Source organism: Bombina bombina, chromosome 1 (assembly GCF_027579735.1).
Source record: "Bombina bombina isolate aBomBom1 chromosome 1, aBomBom1.pri, whole genome shotgun sequence".
Lineage (NCBI taxonomy): Eukaryota > Metazoa > Chordata > Amphibia > Anura > Bombinatoridae > Bombina > Bombina bombina.
In genome coordinates, this window is record NC_069499.1 from 552,217,386 (window position 1) to 552,238,442 (window position 21,057).

The 21,057-nt window shown below is 35.7% G+C and overlaps 1 protein-coding gene across 1 annotated transcript in view; it reads right to left on the bottom strand.

Moving 5' to 3' along the window:
- LOC128659728 (aldehyde oxidase 1-like) overlaps positions 1 to 21,057 on the bottom strand; it is a 561,780-nt gene that overhangs the window by 316,277 nt on the left and 224,446 nt on the right. The window contains 1 exon segment of the mRNA XM_053713310.1: positions 12,879 to 13,001. Coding sequence (XP_053569285.1) covers positions 12,879 to 13,001 — 123 coding nt within the window.

The window sequence follows — 21,057 nt, forward strand, 5'->3', positions numbered from 1 at the left end:
TAGGAGAGTATCTTTTTCTATGGATAGATTCTGTATGGAAAAAGGGATCCTTTGTTTACTTTGCATTATATGTTTTTTTTTACACCTGACCCTGCGTGGTACATATAGGTGAAAATTTACTTGACTGTACTCTTATAGATTAAGTAAGAGTCTGTAGAGGTTGAATGGTATTTTATTTAGGTTGATAAAATTCCAACATTGTATACAGATAAGATTCACAAGAGTATCTTTGTTTGTATGGATAAGAGATCTTTTGGTTATTTTGTATTTTTTGTTTTCCTTACACCTGACCCTGCGTGGTATATAAGGTGAAAATGTATGTGATTGTATTCTTTGTTGGACATATAAATAAATGATTAAAAAAAAACTGAATACACATTACTACTTTCCATTGAGCTAGTAAAGTTTGGAAACTGGTGGAAAAATATTTATCTCCATTAAATTTTATGGGGATTTTTTATGTTATCACTAGTTTCCAAACTTTACCACCTCAATGGAAACTTGGCCTTAGTTAGCTTAAATCACAATTAAAGGTGCATTGTCATGCAAAAGAAAGCTATACTAACTAAAGTAAATAAAATACATCTTAAATTTACTTGCATATGTTTTACCATTTAAAAGCCAGAGTACAAATGGCGTTTTATCAGATTTTGTTACTCATGTTCATTGAAAAGTAAACTTTTAATGTGGATGGGTATTTTAAGTTAAAAGTAAAAAGATAGAGCACTAGCAAACCCAGACTGCGAGCTTACTTCAGGGGCGCGATCCGATATACGGCGTAGTTTTCGCCGCAAGAGAGGGAAACCGCGCTGCCCGTAGTTTCACCTCGCACATCGGGGTATCCAATATACCCCGCCGGCAGTTGCTAAAGTGCCGTAAGTCGGACAAACTAGCGATGTCCAGAAATAAGCGTAAGTACAAATTTCTTGAGTCGCCAGTGACTTACGGCACTTTAGAAACTGCCATCGCCTACAAAAACTAGTATTAAATCTCCCGTAACTGTCTAACACGCCTCCCAAACATCATCCCAACACGTATACCCCTATATCCGCAATCCCCCCCTCTCACTGCTAATAATAAATGCATTAACCCCTAAACCGCCACTCCCGAACCCCGCCGCCACCTACATTATATGTATTAACCCCTAAACCGCCGCCCCTGGACCCCGCTGCCACCTACATTATATGTATTAACCCCTAAACTGCCGCTCCCGGACCCTGCCGCCACCTACATTATATGTATTAACCCCTAAACCGCCACTCCCGGACCCCGCCGCCACCTACATTATATGTATTAACCCCTAAACCGCCGCTCCCGGACCCCGCCGCCACCTACATTAAATATATTAACAAATAATCATCAAAGCGAGAATGTGTTCAGAACTAAATAATCCCTGAGTGCTCAAAACGTATATCGAAGCACACAATAATGGGGAATTCAGGTCCCAATAATCAGTGTATCAATCTTGGACCCCGGTCAGTATAGAAAGTCACTCAGGTTGAACAAAGTCCATTGTCCCATGGAGAGAGTAAAATCCCCAAAATTCAGAGTGTCAAAGTGTGTCCCAGAGCCTAGTAGTCACGGGTGGAAATGCCAGTTCACAATATTACGTCTGTGATCAACTCTTACCCTCCACTAAGTTGGTGGGGTGCCTGGGAACACTTCCGTACTTCTCCTCGAATAGGTCGATGAAACCCTTCCTAGGGGATGCAGTCTGTGTTTCCCTTCTCGGCGTGCCTCAGAGAGATCTGGCGTGGAGACTTTTCCTTAGCGCATCACCCGTGACGTTGCAAGGCTGAACCAAGTGGTATTCCCTGGGGGGGGGGAACCTTGAGGACAAGGAGCCGGCTCTGTATCCCAAGAGTGGCTTATGCAAGAGACTGGTGCAATAAAGCGGTAAGCCCAACCGCTAGAGAAACATAAAGTCAAAAGAAATATGCACCAATGAGGCGTAGTATCTGCTGAAGTAAAAAATGTTTATTGTACAATCCAAGAGTAATGTACAAACAAAGTCACAGTGGAGAACGCCTGACGCGTTTCGCACATGCATAGATGCGCTTCATCGGAGGCTAATTCGAATCTAATTGTGACAGCTTTTAAACAAACATTCTACCAATCTTTTGAGAGTTTGAATATGAGCCAATGGTGTGGCTATCCAGTGCAGCTAATATATACATAAATCAGTTCAATGATGAACGTTAATGTGTTGTTTATATTTCAATAAGGTATAACTGTTCTGGAATGTCAGACCATAAAAATTCTTAGCTCATATTAGGCATGTATATATGTATAATCAATGTATATAACGAAAATGTATACATTCTAAAATATCCATCAGTGACAAGCAATAAATATCTAAGCAAAATTAACATGTAGGCTGGAGACATATGGTGAAAAATTGTGTATAGTATAAACACTTATACTTAACGTCATACACATGATATCTTGTATAGTCGTTTCATAGTGTTTGCCTAGGATATGACTAGTCACTGCTAGTAAAACATAACGAAAAAATATAATGAACATCCTTTGATAAAAAATAATGCATAATACATATACATCGCTCATATTCAAGAAAATGTAGAAAACAAAGAATAAAAATACAAATGGCATTCAAATAACTAATTAAACATTCTATCCCTATACTCAGTTATATAACACCACAAAAATGTTATTTATAATACACAATTTACACAAATTAAGCTATTTGTTATTACCTAATGTCCTTATTTGCTAGAGCATAATCTAATGTCAGTATCTAAGATTAGCTAAAAATGAGGTCCTGAGTAGTCATCTCAAATTAGTGTGTTGTCAAAAATTAAGGCTGGTAAATAGGAAAATGTTATTAGATGTAGGGAGTGAATGGAAATAAGTTAGAATATAAAATATAGAAATAAAATAAACAATAAAGAATGAGGCAGAGATGCTCTAAGGAAAGAATAAAGAAGTAGAAAAAAATAAAATATACTATAAGGAACAAAGAATAAAATAAAGCTAGAAATGGAGCTAAAACTCAAAGGGAAGACTCTTAGTTGTAATATAGTATATCAATAGTAATGTACTGTTATGTATATGTGGCATTTTCTAATCTTACTGTAGATTCCAAGCTTATATTGAATAAAATTGAATGGAGTCATATGAATAAGAAAATGACCACTGAGATTTATTAGGATTAGCAAGACTTTATCCAATGAGCTACACCATTAGATGAGGCTATGTTCATTGGTAATGGGTTGTGTGTTCTATTTTTAAGTCTATGTTTATATTCTCATGGGTGACACTTATACAAACAGATCTACATCTAATCTCCTATTTATACCATGGGGATATCTAGTATCCAGTCTAAGTATCCAAAATACTTCTCTTTTAAGTAGTTTGGCCGTTTTATCCCCTCCTCTTGCATTGTTTATAATTCTTTCAATGCCAATAAATGAAAAATAATCAATGCCTATACCATGTTGGCGAAAATGTTTCGCTACTGGAGTCTTAGGCTCTTTTTCAGTTAAAGATAAGAGATGCTCCCTAATTCGGTCTTTTAGTGGGCGTGTCGTAATCCCAGTATATTGCTGGAAGCAATGTTGGCATGTGACCAGATAAATGACATATTGCGATGTACAATCTATCCTCTGTCTAATTTTATAGGTTTCTTTTGTATTTGTCGATGTAAATGTATTTGTTTTTTGTGTAAAATCACAGCTTTTACAAGGTCTATGACCACATTTAAAGAAACCTGGATTTGGGGTTAACCAATTATCTGTAGGTTAAACAGCCTGTTTAATAAGAAAGATAGAGGACTTGACAATGACAACATTGTCTTTTCCACTAAGTTCAGTAATCAGTACTACAAAATTTGTAAAGTTATCAAAAATAACCTCACGATTCTAAAAAGCGATGATACTTTAAAAGAAATAGTATCCAAAGGGATAAAATTTGTAGCAAAAAAAATCACCTTCATTGGGTGATCTAACCAGCAAGAAATTTTCAGACAAACCGCAACCTACAAATAATTGGTTAACCCCAAATCCAGGTTTCTTTAAATGTGGTCTTAGACCTTGTAAAAGCTGTGATTTTACACAAAAAACAAATACATTTACATCGACAAATACAAAAGAAACCTATAAAATTAGACAGAGGATAGATTGTACATCGCAATATGTCATTTATCTGGTCACATGCCAACATTGCTTCCAGCAATATACTGGGATTACGACACGCCCACTAAAAGACCGAATTAGGGAGCATCTCTTATCTTTAACTGAAAAAGAGCCTAAGACTCCAGTAGCGAAACATTTTCGCCAACATGGTATAGGCACTGATTATTTTTCATTTATTGGCATTGAAAGAATTATAAACAATGCAAGAGGAGGGGATAAAACAGCCAAACTACTTAAAAGAGAAGTATTTTGGATACTTAGACTGGATACTAGATATCCCCATGGTATAAATAGGAGATTAGATGTAGATCTGTTTGTATAAGTGTCACCCATGAGAATATAAACATAGACTTAAAAATAGAACACACAACCCATTACCAATGAACATAGCCTCATCTAATGGTGTAGCTCATTGGATAAAGTCTTGCTAATCCTAATAAATCCCAGTGGTCATTTTCTTATTCATATGACTCCATTCAATTTTATTCAATATAAGCTTGGAATCTACAGTAAGATTAGAAAATGCCACATACACATAACAGTACATTACTATTGACATACTATATTACAACTAAGAGTCTTCCCTTTGAGTTTTAGCTCCATTTCTAGCTTTATTTTATTCTTTGTTCCTTATAGTATATTTTATTTTTTTCTACTTCTTTATTCTTTCCTTAGAGCATCTCTGCCTCATTCTTTATTGTTTATTTTATTTCTATATTTTATATTCTAACTTATTTCCATTCACTCCCTACATCTAATAACATTTTCCTATTTACCAGCCTTAATTTTTGACAACACACTAATTTGAGATGACTACTCAGGACCTCATTTTTAGCTAATCTTAGATACTGACATTAGATTATGCTCTAGCAAATAAGGACATTAGGTAATAACAAATAGCTTAATTTGTGTAAATTTAGGCTCAATTATATAGGAGTATTATAAATAACATTTTTGTGGTGTTATATAACTGAGTATAGGGATAGAATGTTTAATTAGTTATTTGAATGCCATTTGTATTTTTATTCTTTGTTTTCTACATTTTCTTGAATATGAGCGATGTATATGTATTATGCATTATTTTTTATCAAAGGATGTTCATTATATTTTTTCGTTATGTTTTACTAGCAGTGACTAGTCATTTCCTAGGCAAACACTATGAAACGACTATACAAGATATCATGTGTATGACGTTAAGTATAAGTGTTTATACTATACACAATTTTTCACCATATGTCTCCAGCCTACATGTTAATTTTGCTTAGATATTTATTGCTTGTCACTGATGGATATTTTAGAATGTATACATTTTCGTTATATACATTGATTATACATATATACATGCCTAATATGAGCTAAGAATTTTTATGGTCTGACATTCCAGAACAGTTATACCTTATTGAAATATAAACAACACATTAACGTTCATCATTGAACTGATTTATGTATATATTAGCTGCACTGGATAGCCACACCATTGGCTCATATTCAAACTCTCAAATGATTGGTAGAATGTTTGTTTAAAAGCTGTCACAATTAGATTCGAATTAGCCTCCGATGAAGCGCATCTACGCATGCGCGAAACGCGTCAGGCGTTCTCCACTGTGACTTTGTTTGTACATTACTCTTGGATTGTACAATAAACATTTTTTACTTCAGCAGATACTACGCCTCATTGGTGCATATTTCTTTTGACTTTATGTTAAATATATTAACCCCTAATCTGACCCCCATACACCGCCGCCACCTACATTAAATATATTAGCCACTAATCTGATCCCCCTACACCGCCGCCACCTACATTAAATATATTAACCCCTAATGTGACCCCCCTACACCGCCGCCACCTACATTAAATATATTAACCCCTAATCTGATCCCCCTACACCGCCGCCACCTACATTAAATATATTAACCCCTAATCTGATCCCCCTACACTGCCGCCACCTACATTAAATATATTAACCCCTAAACCTAAGTCTAACCCTAACACCCCCTAACTTAATTATTCTTTAAATAAATCTAAATAATATTAATATCATTAACTAAATAATTCCTATTTAAAACTAAGTACTTACCTATAAAATAAACCTTAAGATAGCTACAATATAATTAATAATTACATTGCAGCTATTTTAGGATTTATATTTATTTTACAGGTAACTTTGTTTTTATTTTAACTAGGTACAATAGCTATTAAATAGTTAATAACTATTTAATAGCTATCTAGTTAAAATAATTACAAAATTACCTGTAAAATAAATCCTAACCTAAGTTACAAATACACCTAACACTACACTATAAATAAATGAATTAAATAAATTAACTACAATTATCTAATATAAAATACAATTAAATAAACTAAACTACACCCTGTTCCAAATTATTATGCCAATGATATCTTTCTCATTTACCTAAATAATTGATGTAAACAACAGTCAGCATAATTCTCATGTTATCAACTATTAAGAGTACAATTCAAATTTTATTGAACAAACCTCCTAATGATAAGAGTATTTTTTTTCAAAATAAAAAACTTACAAAGCACTGTTCCAATTTATTAAGCACAGTAAGTTTCAAAACACTTTATAGGTTGTAAAAAACCTTCAAATTGTCATTTCTTGTGTTTGCAGCATATTTACTGAAATCAAAAGCTATTTCAATCAAACTTTGAACAACATTTTAACTTTTTAAACATTTTAACAGATCACGATACATTTTAACATAGGACCCCTTATTTGATAGCAGCTTCAAAAGTCTTGCATTCATTAAACTTGTGAGTTTTTTGACAGTTTCTGCTTGAATTTGTTTGCAAGATGTCAGAATAGCCTCCCAGAGCTGTTGTTTGGGTGTAAACTATCTCCCACCCTCATAGATCTTTGCTTGAGGATGCTCCAAAGATTCTCAATAGGATTGAGGTCAGGGGAGGATGGAGGCCACACCATGACTTTCTCTCCTTTTATCCCCATAGCAGCCATTGATGCAGAGGTATTCTTTGCAGCATGAGATGGTGCATTGTCATGCATGAAGATGATTTTATTACTGAAAGCATAGTTCTTCCTTCTGTACCAGGGAAGGAAGTGTTCGGTCAGGAACTCCACATACTTTGCAGCGGTCATCTTTACACCTGCGGGGACCCTAAAGGGGCCGACCAGCTCTCTACCCATGATTCCGGCCCAAAACATGACTCCACCACCGCCTTGCTGACATCGCAGCCTTGTTTGAACAGGGTGGCCGTCCACCAACCATCCACTACTCCATCCATCTGGACCATCCAGGGTTGCACGGCACTCATCAGTGAACAGAACTGTTTGAAAATTTGTCTTCATGTATTTTTCTGCACAATGCAGCCAGTTCTGCTTGTGAGCATTGGTTAGTGGTGGCCGAATGGAAGGTTTATGCACAGTTGCAAGACTCTGGAGTAATCTACACCTTGATGTCCAGGGCACTCCAGAGGCACCAGCAGCTTCAAATATCTGTTTGCTGCTATGTAATGGTATTTTAGCAGCTGCTCTCTTGATCCGATGCATGGATCTGGCAGAAATCTTCCTCAATGTGCCTTTATCTGCAAGAACCCGTCTGTGCTCTGAATCAGCCACAAATCTCTTAATAGTGCGATGATCATGCTTAAGTTTTCGTGAAATATCTAATGTTTTCATACCTCGTCCAAGGCATTTAACTATTTCACTCTTTTCGGCAGCAGAGAGATAATTTTTCTTCCCCATATTGCTTGAAAATGGTGCTCTGCTTAATAATGTGGAACACCCTCCTTTAGTAGTTTTTCCTTTAATTGGGCTCAACTCGCAAACTAATTATCACAGGTGTCCGGGATTGTTTTCAGTGATCAAAAGAGCCCTGAGATATAAAAATATTTAATCTTTGTGACACTGAAATAGAATTTGCATAATAATTTGGAACAGGGTGTATATTACAAAAAAAACAAAAACACTAAATTACAAAAAATAAAAAATATTACAAGAAGTTTAATCTAATTACAGCTAATCTAAGCCCCCTAATAAAATAAACCCCCCCCCCAAAAAAATAATAAAATTTCCCTACCTTAAACTAAATTACAAATAGCCCTTAAAAGGGCCTTTTGCAAGGCATTGCCCCAAAGTAACCAGCTCTTTTACTAGCCCTTAAAATGGCTTTTTGTGGGGCATTGCCCCAAAGTAATCAGCTCTTTTACCTGTAAAAAAAAAGCAATACAATACCCCCCCAACATTATAACCCACCACCCACACACCCCTACTCTAAAACTCACCCAATCCCCCCTTAAATAAACCTAATACTACCCCATTGAAGATCACCCTACCTTGAGCCGTCTTCACCCAACCGGGCCGAACTCTTCATCCGATGCGGGCACAAGTGGTCCTCCAGCCGGGCAGAAGTCTTCATCCGATCGGGGCAGAAGAGGTCCTCCATCCAGCAGAAGTCTTCATCCAAGCGGGGCAGAAGAGGTCCTCCATCTGGCAGAAGTCTTCATCCATCCGCGGCTCCATCTTCAAGACCTCTGACGCGGAACATCCTCCTCGGCCGACGGACTAACGACGATTGAAGGTTCCTTTAAATGACGTCATCCAAGATGGCGTCCCTTGAATTCCGATTGGCTGATAGGATTCTATCAGCCAATCGGAATTAAGGTAGGAAAAATCTGATTGGTTGATTTAATCAGCCAATCGGATTGAAGTTCAATCCAATTGGCTGATTGGATAAGCTAATAGAATGCAAGGCCAATTCTATTGGCTGATCCAATCAGCCAATCGGATTGAACTTCAATCTGATTGGCTGATTAAATCAACCACTTCTAGCTAAAATAAATACAAAGTTACCTGTAAAATAAATGTAAATCCTAAAATAGCTACAATGTAATTATTAATTATATTGTAGCTATTTTAGGGTTTATTTTATAGGTAAGTATTTAGTTTTAAATAGGAATACTTTAGTTAATAATATTATTTAGATTTATTTAAAGAATAATTAAGTTAGGGGGTGTTAGGGTTAGACTTAGGTTTAGGGGTTAATATATTTAATGTAGGTGGCGGCGGTGTAGGGGGATCAGATTAGGGTTTAATATATTTAATGTAGGTAGCGGCGGTGTAGGGGGTCAGATTAGGGGGTAATATATTTAATGTAGGTGGCGGCGGTGTAGGGGGGTCAGATTAGGGGGTAATACATTTAATGTAGGTGGCGGCGGGGTCCGGGAGCGGCGGCTTAGGGGTTAAACACTTTATTTAGTGGCGGCAGGGTCAGGGAGCGGTGGTTTAGGGGTTAATACACTTTATTAGGTATATCAGTGGGGGATTGCGGTTGACAGGTAGATAGACATTGCGCATGCATTAGATGTTAGTTTTTTTTTGCAGGCATCTTAGGGAGTTACGGTGCTCCCATACTCAGCACAAGGCCTGCTACAGGTGCATTTTGTGGCGAGGTGAAAATGGAGTAAGATTTCTCCATTTTCGCCACGTAAGGCCTTGCGCTGTATATTGGATACCAAATTGCGCGTGTTTTCTATGTCAGTCTATGGGCAAAAAAACTACGGCCGAAGGGTGAAATATACGAGCGTAACTTCTATGTTACGCTGTATATAGGATACCAAACTAGCGCAAAATCTGGCGTCGCCGGCTTTTGCGGCCGACGCTGCATATCGGATGGGGCCCCAGGACTTTGGATATCGCAACTGCGTTATCTTCTCCCCATGGATCTCAATAGATTGCACTGTTAAAAAAAACCCTGATACTTATCACTTGTGAGCTAACCCGACACGCATAATACCAACTGCGCTAAACCCGAAGGTAGTTTACATATTTTACATTCCAATATTCTTCCCATATATATGTATATATATGTATATATATGATTTTTTTAAAAATATAAATCAATATGAATATATCTATACAGGTATGGATATAAATAGATATACAGTTGTATGCAAAAGTGTAGGCACCCCTGACAATTTCCATGATTTTCATTTATAAATAATTGGGTGTTTGGATCAGCAATTTCATTTTGATCTATCAAATAACTGAAGGACACAGTAATATTTCAGTAGTGAAATAAGATTTATTGGATTAACAGAAAATATGCAATATGCATCCAAACAAAATTAGACAGGTGCATAAATTTGGGCACCCCAACAGAAATATTGCATCAATATTTAGTAGAGCCTCCTTTAGCAGAAATAGCAGCCTCTAGATGCTTCCTATAGCCTGTAATGAGTGTCTGGATTCTGGATGAGGGTAATTCGGACCATTCCTCCTATCAAAACATCTCCAGTTCAGTTAGGTTTGATGGTTGCCGAGCATGGACAGCCCGCTTCAAATCACCCCACAGATTTTCAATGATATTCAGGTCTAGGGACTGGGATGACCATTCCAGAACATTGTACTTGTTCCTCTGCATAAATGCCAGAGTAGATTTTGAGCAGTGTTTTGGGTCGTTGTCTTGTTGTAATATCCAGCCCCGGCATAACTTCAACTTTGTGACTAATTCCTCAACATTATTCTCAAGTATTTGCTGATATTGAGTGGAATCCATGGGACCCTCAACTTTATCAAGATTCCCAGTACCAGCACTGGCCCCACAGCCCCACAGCATGATGGAACATCCACCAAATTTTACTGTGGGTAGCAAGTGTTTGTCTTGGAACGCTGTGTTCTTTTGCCGCCATGCATAATGCCCCTTGTTATGACCAAATAACTCAATCTTTGTTTAATCAGTTCACAGCACCTTCTTCCAAAATGAAGCTGGCTTGTCCAAATGTGTGTTTGCATACCTCAAGCGACTCTGTTTGTGGCGTGTGTGCAGAAAAGGCTTATTCCGCATCACTATCCCATACAGCTTCTCCTTGTGCAAACTTCGCTGAATTGTTGAACGATGCACAGTGACTCCATCTGCAGCAAGATGATGTTGTAGGTCTATGGAGGTGGTCTGTGGGCTGTTTTTGACTGTTCTCACCATTCTTTGCCGCTCTGATATTTTACTTGGCCTGCCACTTCAAGAACTGTGCCTGTGGTATTTCATTTCCTCACTATGTTCATCACAGTGGACACTGACAGCTTAAATCTCTGTGATAGCTTTTTGTAGCCTTCCCCTAAACCATAATGTTGAACAATCTTTGTTTTCAGGTCATTTGTAAATTGTTTTGAGGCCCCCATGTTGTCACTCTTCATAGGAGAGTCAAAGAGAACAACAACTTGCAATTGGCCAATTGTGTGTTCCAATTAATCAGTGCTAGGTAGTTACAGGTATTCAAATCAACAAACTGACAAGGGTGCCCAAATTTATGCACCTGTCTAATTTCGTTTGGGTGCATATTGTCAGGGGTGCCTAAACTTTTGCATACAACTGTATATATATATATATATATATATATATATATATATATATATATTTATATATATATATATATATATATATATATATATAAATATCTATTTAGATATACAAGAAACATTTCTGCTAAGTGAAGAACATTGGAACGTAAAGCATTTACAGTAAAACCATAGTAAAACATATTAAAAAATATTAAAATGTAACTTTATGTTTAAATGTATTTGAGTGGAAAGTGCTCTAAAGTGTGTGTATCTGGGTGTGTATATATATATATATATATATATATATATATATATATAATAAAGCAAGATAGCGTCAGCACTTCTTCATACAAAATTCCACTTTATTGAGGCTTCAGACAAAGTTAAAAACAGCGACGTTTCGAGTCAACACAGACCCTTAGTCATGCCTAAGGGTCTGTGTTGACTCGAAACGTCGCTGTTTTTAACTTTGTCTGAAGCCTCAATAAAGTGGAATTTTGTATGAAGAAGTGCTGACGCTATCTTGCTTTATTATATCCATATATGTGGGCTGGCAGATCCCACTCAGCGGACGTGCACTACTATAATCCTGGAAAAAGGTTTCTGAAAAAATGCTGAATAAATAGCATTAAGAAAGGTGCTGGACTTACCTGTTAAAGTTGTATATATATATATATAATATATAAATAAATAGATCAAAATAAAATGCACTCGCACCAAACGTTACAGCTGCCAGGGTGCCAACCGTTAGATACAGCAAATTGAAGGAGGCACTCACTGGTCTTTAACAAATGTGGTTTTGGGGACACACTCCCCTTCCTCAGACAAACAAACTTAAACAACAAATGGTGCTTATTTATATCAATAACCCCACCCCAGTGAGCAAATTATGCCAAAACTGATGTCATGGCAATCCTCAACAGTGTATAGGCAAATTCATCATCTACATCATATAACTTCAAATCGAAAAAAATCATACATAGCAAAAAATGATAGTGTCAATATCATACTCTACAAAAATATATCTAAACATCAGTGTATATAATCAATCAATACAACAGTGTGCATGCATAATAGTATCAGTCACCAATGCTGCTTAACTAGATAAATGCAAAATCGTGGGAAAAACCTAGAAAGAAAATGTTTTCTGATATATTGAAATGGCCTAAAATTTGATGAGTTTATTAAGCTCTTGTAATTAATTGGAGTATACCAACATTTTGTTTAATATATCAATCCTGTCCAAAGTTATAAGCATTTAAAACAATCCAGCTTATAATACATTGATCTATTGAACCTACCGTGGAGTTATAATAAAATACTTAGCTATCAAAGACAATTGTATTCTACAGCCTAGAAAAAAAAAACAGTTTATGTTAACAAAAAATACAAATCTTTGATTGGATACCTTAATAGTGATAATTGCAGGTTCTACATCTTCATATACAACTTTCACTTTCTCTGCTGCTTTCTTCGCATGATCATAAGTATCAGCCATCACAGCACAGATAATTTGCCCAACACAAATCACCTTAAAAAGTAAAAAATGAAACATAAAATGCAGTATTCATTGTAATGTTTGTGAAATGTGCTATTTGAATATGCAAGTGCACAGTACTAAACAACATTTAACAATAATACAACAACGTTCATATAAAGTTCTAAGGGTTAGGTGAGAGCTAATCATAGGCTAATCATAGGTGTCTCCTGAGGAAAGGGGAGGAGCCCTGAAATGCGTTGAGTGTGGACTGGCTAGGCAAGCAGTGTAGTCTGTTTTAGTTTATGTTACATAAAAATTTTTTATTGTACTTCTTTGTAATGATTTGTTTTTCAGAATCGTATCCAAACCATTTGATATGTTTTTTGTTTGTTCTTAAACAATTCCGAGTGAGCGATGTTGGGTTTATTGCGGCTGTTTGCGCCCATTGGATGTAGTGCTCGTATTACAAGTTGAACGTAAACGTGATCGCTTGGGTGCAATTGAAGTTAACGCGCACCTGGATAGCACGTCCTCAGAGCTTGTTTTGCAAAACAAAAAAGTGTCACAAAAACACAGTACAATTACACTCATAATAACACTATCTAATAAAAACATTTTTTTTAAAAAAAATTAACAAAAAGGTAAAAGGGCTCATAGATATGAGGTATTAGGTGTTAGGAAAAAAAAATGCGGGCAAAGGCTTTAACATAGAGATACATATATATACATGTCTAAATATAAATATATATATGCATTGGAGCCTTTTGCAGTCAAGTAGATGATGAAAACATGTAAAAGCATATTTATACAATATTCATATTTAATACAGTGTTATACTGTGCATTTGCTGTAAATAATTCAAATTCCAATGTTCTGCACATAGCAGAATATGTTCTATGTATTTATAAATAGATATATCTGTGTTTATCCAATTCTATATATAATCAGAGGTGTAACTAGAAACCACAGGGCCCAGGTGCAAGAATCGAATCATAATATATATATATATATATATATATATATATATATATATATATATTGTACCAAAATACCATCAGATATATGTATGTATAGAACATATTCCTCTATGTGAAGAACATTGGAATGTGAAATATTAATATTTTCATGTCGGGTTAGTGGACTTGAGAATATACGATCGATAAAATATTTTTAAAATCCATATTTTTTCTGAAAGTTACCAAAGGTTGATCTGGTAGACTGTCACCCAGTATAGGATCTGCCTTTAACACACCCCAGTGTTTCTTTAGGATATTTTGTATTTCTCTTGAACCATGACTGTATGTTGTGATGAATCTGACATTATTTGATGTGTTAGATTGCCTCCTTCGTTTTAACTTTTCAGTGGGAAGTAAAAGAGTTTTTCTGTCCATTAGAGAAACTTTAGTTTTAGCCTGTTCTAATATCTCAACTGAATAGCCCTTTCCAATGAATCTAGAGTCTAATAGAGCACTCTCTTGATTATAATCGCTTGTTTTGGTGCAGTTTCTCTTTACCCTTTGATATTGCCCCTGGGGAATGTTAGTCTTCCACCTGGGTAAATGGCCACTACCTGCATTGAGGAACCCATTTTTATCAGTTGGCTTTCTGAAATTCTTCACTGCTACCTTGTTTTGTTCATCAATGTATAAAATTAAATCAAGAAACTCTATTTGTTTGGTGTCTATTTTTGATGTAAATTTTACATTATAATCGTTTGTGTTAATATGTTCTATAAACTCCTTACATAGTGTTTCGTTTCCTCTCTAGATGATAATTACATCATCTATATACCAAAAATAACAAATCAGGTGACTGTGATAAGGGTTATTTGTCCAAATGCGATTGTTCTCAAAATGATGCATATAAAGATTGGCATACGATGGGGCAAATGTGGTCCCCATCGCAGAGCCCTGTATCTGTCTGTAAAACTGTTTGTCAAAAGTGAAATAATTATGTGAAAGTATAAAATTAATGCCTGTTAGTATAAACTCAAGATGTTGGTGAGGTGAGAAGTCATCGATGAGTATTTCTTTAATAGCCTTGACTCCTTGGTCGTGCGGTATACAGGTGTATAGCGACGATACGTCGCAGGATACCCACAAAAAATCATTCGACCAATCTAACCCTTCAAATGTGTTGATTGTATGAATGGTATCCCTGAGATACGCCTTGGTAGATTGTACTATAGGCTGTAAGTAATGGTCTATATATACAGGCAAGTTATTGGTTAGTGATCCAATCCCAGAAATTATGGGTCTACCAGGTGGGGATATTAGGGTTTTATGCACCTTGGGAAGGTGATAAAACGTGGGTATGGTGGGGTGGTTTTCTGTTAAAAAATGTAATTCGTCATTATTAAGTATATTGTTGTTTTTTGCTTCTTTCAGAATTAGATTGAGTTCCTTTTATGAATTTGAGGGTGGGATCAAAGTTTAATTTCTTATATGTGCTTTGGTCATTTAATATATTTGAGGCCTCTTTAAGGTAATCATCTCTGTTTTGTATCACCACCCCACCACCCTTGTCCGCTGCCCTGATAATGATATTATAATTATTTTGTAAATCCTTGAGTGTTTTTCTTTCGCTTGTTGTTAGATTGTCATTATATTTATGTATCCAGTTGTCGCCTTTCTTTTCCCAAAGTTTAATGAGATCATCACATATTAGTTTATTAAAGGTATTTACAAATTGGCCTTGGGATGTGTAGGGGTAAAAACTAGATTTGCGTTTGAAATTACTATGTTTGATACTTTCCTCAAGATCATGTGTACTAAGATCTAACAAATCTGATTTATTTTGAGTCAATGTATTGGTATAGGTTACCCCCGTGTCTAGTTCATTAAGTGTTAACAAGGCAGATTGATCAGAGTGGTCCAAAATGATAGGCGGTGTTGGTGTGATCCTGGGTGTATTCTTCAAAAAATACCTTTTTAAGGTCAGATTTCTAATATATTTTTGCACATCAATATAAGTCTGAAATTTATTTGGGGCTTTTTTGGGGGCAAAGTTAAGACCTTAACTTTGAAGAATACACCCAGGATCACACCAACACCGCCTATCATTTTGGACCACTCTGATCAATCTGCCTTGTTAACACTTAATGAACTAGACACGGGGGTGACCTATACCAATACATTGACTCAAAATAAATCAGATTTGTTAGATCTTAGTACACATGATCTTGAGGAAAGTATCAAACATAGTAATTTCAAACGCAAATCTAGTTTTTACCCCTACACATCCCAAGGCCAATTTGTAAATACCTTTAATAAACTAATATGTGATGATCTCACTAAACTTTGGGAAAAGAAAGGCGACAACTGGATACATAAATATAATGACAATCTAACAACAAGCGAAAGAAAAACACTCAAGGATTTACAAAATAATTATAATATCATTATCAGGGCAGCGGACAAGGGTGGTGGGGTGGTGATACAAAACAGAGATGATTACCTTAAAGAGGCCTCAAATATATTAAATGACCAAAGCACATATAAGAAATTAAACTTTGATCCCACCCTCAAATTCAAAAAGGAACTCAATCTAATTCTGAAAGAAGCAAAAAACAACAATATACTTAATAATGACGAATTAAATTTTTTAACAGAAAACCACCCCACCATACCCACATTTTATCACCTTCCCAAGGTGCATAAAACCTTAATATCCCCACCTGGTAGACCCATAATTTCTGGGATTGGATCACTAACCAATAACTTGTCTGTATATATAGACCATTACTTACAGCCTGTAGTACAATCTACCAAGGCGTATCTCAGGGATACCATTCATACAATCAACACATTTGAAGGGTTAGATTGGTCGAATGATTTTTTGTGGGTATCCTGCGACGTATCGTCGCTATACACCTGTATACCGCACGACCAAGGAGTCAAGGCTATTAAAGAAATACTCATCGATGACTTCTCACCTCACCAACATCTTGAGTTTATACTAACAGGCATTAATTTTATACTTTCACATAATTATTTCACTTTTGACAAACAGTTTTACAGACAGATACAGGGCACTGCGATGGGGACAACATTTGCCCCATCGTATGCCAATCTTTATATGCATCATTTTGAGAACAATCGCATTTGGACAAATAACCCTTATCACAGTCACCTGATTTGTTATTTTCGGTATATAGATGATGTAATTATCATCTGGAGAGGAAGCGAAACACTATGTAAGGAGTTTATAGAACATATTAACACAAACGATTATAATTTAAAATTTACATCAAAAATAGACACCAAACAAATAGAGTTTCTTGATTTAATTTTATACATTGATGAACAAAACAAGGTAGCAGTGAAGAATTTCAGAAAGCCAACTGATAAAAATGGGTTCCTCAATGCAGGTAGTGGCCATTTACCCAGGTGGAAGACTAACATTCCCCTGGGGCAATATCAAAGGGTAAAGAGAAACTGCACCAAAACAAGCGATTATAATCAAGAGAGTGCTCTATTAGACTCTAGATTCATTGAAAAGGGCTATTCAGTTGAGATATTAGAACAGGCTAAAACTAAAGTTTCTCTAATGGACAGAAAAACTCTTTTACTTCCCACTGAAAAGTTAAAACGAAGGAGGCAATCTAACACATCAAATAATGTCAGATTCATCACAACATACAGTCAGGGTTCAAGAGAAATACAAAATATCCTAAAGAAACACTGGGGTGTGTTAAAGGCAGATCCTATACTGGGTGACAGTCTACCAGATCAACCTTTGGTAACTTTCAGAAAAAATATGGATTTTAAAAATATTTTAGCACCCACAAGATTGCGTAATCTTAATAAACCTTGTACAACTAAAGATAAAACACATTGGTTACAACAGAAACCCGGCACCTACAAATGCGGGGTATCCAGATGTGGCATGTGCCAACATGTAAATAGGGAGGTTACCTTCACAAATACAGGGGGTGATATAACATTCAAACAAAAATACAAGAGTAATTGCAGTACCACCTATGTAGTTTCTCTGCTGAAATGCAGCTGCAATTTGATCTATATAGGAAGAACCAAAAGAAGCATACGCACGAGGTTGGGAGAACATGTCAACAATATAAAAAATCGCCTTATGACACACAGTGTGCCAGAACATTTTAAATTACATCACAATTCTAATCCTTCATCCCTCAAAATCCAAGTCATAGACTGGATACCCCCCAACAAATTTCCAAATAGGCTTTTAACACTCAGACGCAGAGAATCATGGTGGATCTATCAATTGAACACCATGCAACCATCAGGTCTTAATTTAGAACTAGATCTCCAAGCTTTTATGTAGTTTTATAATAAATACATTCTAAATATATAATAGCAAATTTTAAACTACATTTTTCTAAAAACATTGTTTTTAAAACACTTCTCTTGTTTTAAAGTTCAAGGTTTTTTAACCCTATTCTTAGTTCTGCATAGTTTGTACATGTAGTATATTTTATGCTTATCATTTTTTCATATTCATCCTCACTCCCATTTTCATTTTTATCATTGCTCTCATTTTTCAATTTCTAGTTTGTATTCAAAGTGATTGCACTGAACAAATTGTATATGCTTATCAGACATGTAATAATGCAAAGTAATTTTCTTTTTTTAACTTAACATGCTTATCAGCCAATCAATTTCACCTATACAATGTTTGGCTGGTAATTAATCATGCAATCAGTGGTTCCTTTTATAAAGCCGGTAGGCACCATGCTTGTAACACTTCTAATTTTTTACCTCTTGAGAAAGTCTGAGCGTCCTCAGACGAAACGCGTAGAGATTGTTTTATAGCTGTATGTCACACAATACAGTTTGGATGTAAAGATACCTTTATATGCAGTTTTTATTTGTGCATTTTGTAAGTAGCCATTTGTACGTGTGCTCTTACACTGAATTAAAGAATACTACACTTGAATTGGGCTGCGCCTGTCTTTGTTCTCTCTTCACAGTTTGTTTCCTGCTGGGGGTGTTTTGGGGAATACACCCCCTTCTTTCTCAGGCAGCGTCCATCATCACTACAGTGACACAGGAAGGAGACCATCATTGCAACAAGCTATCACAGTGGATCTACTTCCTGCTCAACAGAGCAACCGGCTTTCTCTTTGCTCACAGACCGACTCCAGGAACGTAAGCGCCCCTCAGCTCTTCTGTTTTGTGTCTTTATATGTGTACATATGTCTTTATATGTTTACTTATGTCTTTTTATGTGTACTTATGTCTTTATATATGTACATATGTCTTTATATGTGTACTTATGTCTTTATATGTGTACATGTGTCTTTATATGTGTACTTATGTCTTTATATGTGTACATATGTCTTTATATGTGTACTTATGTCTTTATATGTGTACATATGTCTTTATATGTGTACATATGTCTTTATATGTGTACATATGTCTTTATATGTGTACTTATGTCTTTATATGTGTACATATGTCTTTATATGTGTACATATGTCTTTATATGTGTACTTATGTCTTTATATGTGTACATATGTCTTTATATGTGTACTTATGTTTTTATATGTGTATATATATGTATAAATATGTATATGTATGCGTATATATATATATATAAAACAACAAATCAGACCACACAAAAAGAATAATTGTGTGTCTAAGGGGGAGGTGCGCCAACTACAACAACCTCTCCTGTATTAGTTATGAGGAATGAGGCAATGATGCAGTTAAAAAATTCAAAATGTTAAATAATAAGATAATAAATAAAATATCTATATAACACAACATAAGTGAATATGCAAATATGTAAATTAATAGTCCAATGCACATTCAACACATATGTGTAATAAATGCGATACAGTCCCAAAATAGTCTCTCAACAAGGAACCAGCAGATAGGTAAGAGAGCAGCTCTCTCCACAGGATGATAGCGATATTGACCATGAGTCCTGAAAGACAAAAAAAGAAAGGCGCCCTTGGTGCAGCAACTTCTCTCTCTTTTTTTGATTTTTAGGACTCGTGGTCAATATGTATATATATGTCTATATATGTGTACATATGTCTTTATATGTGTATATATATATATATATGTATAAAAGTTGATGTCTATGTGGATATCTACAAATATTATCTAAAGGGATATTATGTTATTCCTCTAGGGCTATAAGGACTCCATTAGTGCTTAGATTGTTACGTTTGAGAGGGTAAACGTGGCAGATAGAGATTGGCAAGGAAAAGTGAATATGGAGAAAAAGATAGCATTAAGGAAGAATGGAGAAAAAAAAGAAAGTGAAGAGATATGAGAGAGAAGAGAGAAAGAGTGTAAAGAAAATATTTCTTGAGAGAGAAGGGAGGGGGTAAAAAGAGAGATTGAAGAGAGCAGGGAGTGGAGAAAGATAGATGAGAGATGATAATTATAAAACAAATTTTCCAGGTCTGCTATGACCTCACATTAATGTAAACACTCTCCAAGTTCAACAACATTTTTCTGTCCAGCTGTTGTCTTCCCCAGAACCCTAGTTGATGTTGCTAACTGCAATTATTTATGGTATAAAACAAAAACTGGTGTGTTTTTCTTTCTCAAATGGATTCTGATCAATATTCTGAGGATATTCACAACTGTATTAAAGTCCTTAAGATGTCTAATGATTTAATTTGTGATCATGGTTTTGACATCATTAATTGATGCAAGAGTATCCATTGCTGTTTTGATAAGGAGAGCTTTATTGCTTACATCTTGGTCATCTGATATGGTCTCTAGGAATAGTCTACTTTTGGTTCCTTTTAAAGTGAAGATACTTTTTGGATCAGAATTGGATTTTATTATCAAAACTGTCACTGGGAAAAGAGTCTTTTCTACCTCAGGACAAGAAGTCTAAGGGGAAGTACAAACAAACAAATCTTTTTCTTTCCTTTCACTCCCCTAGAGATCAGAAGTCCCCCTCTAACCAGATGTCTGAATCCTTTAAGCCTTTCTGGAAGCCAGGATCTTCTTGGTATAAGAACAATCAGACCAAAAAGTCCAATTCCAATCAGAAATCTGCATGAAGGGACAGCCCCCTGTTCAGAAGATCTTCTGGTAGGGGGCAAATTGATTCAGTTTAAGAAGGCCTGGTCCCAATCATTTCATGATCCCTGGGTTCTCAGCAT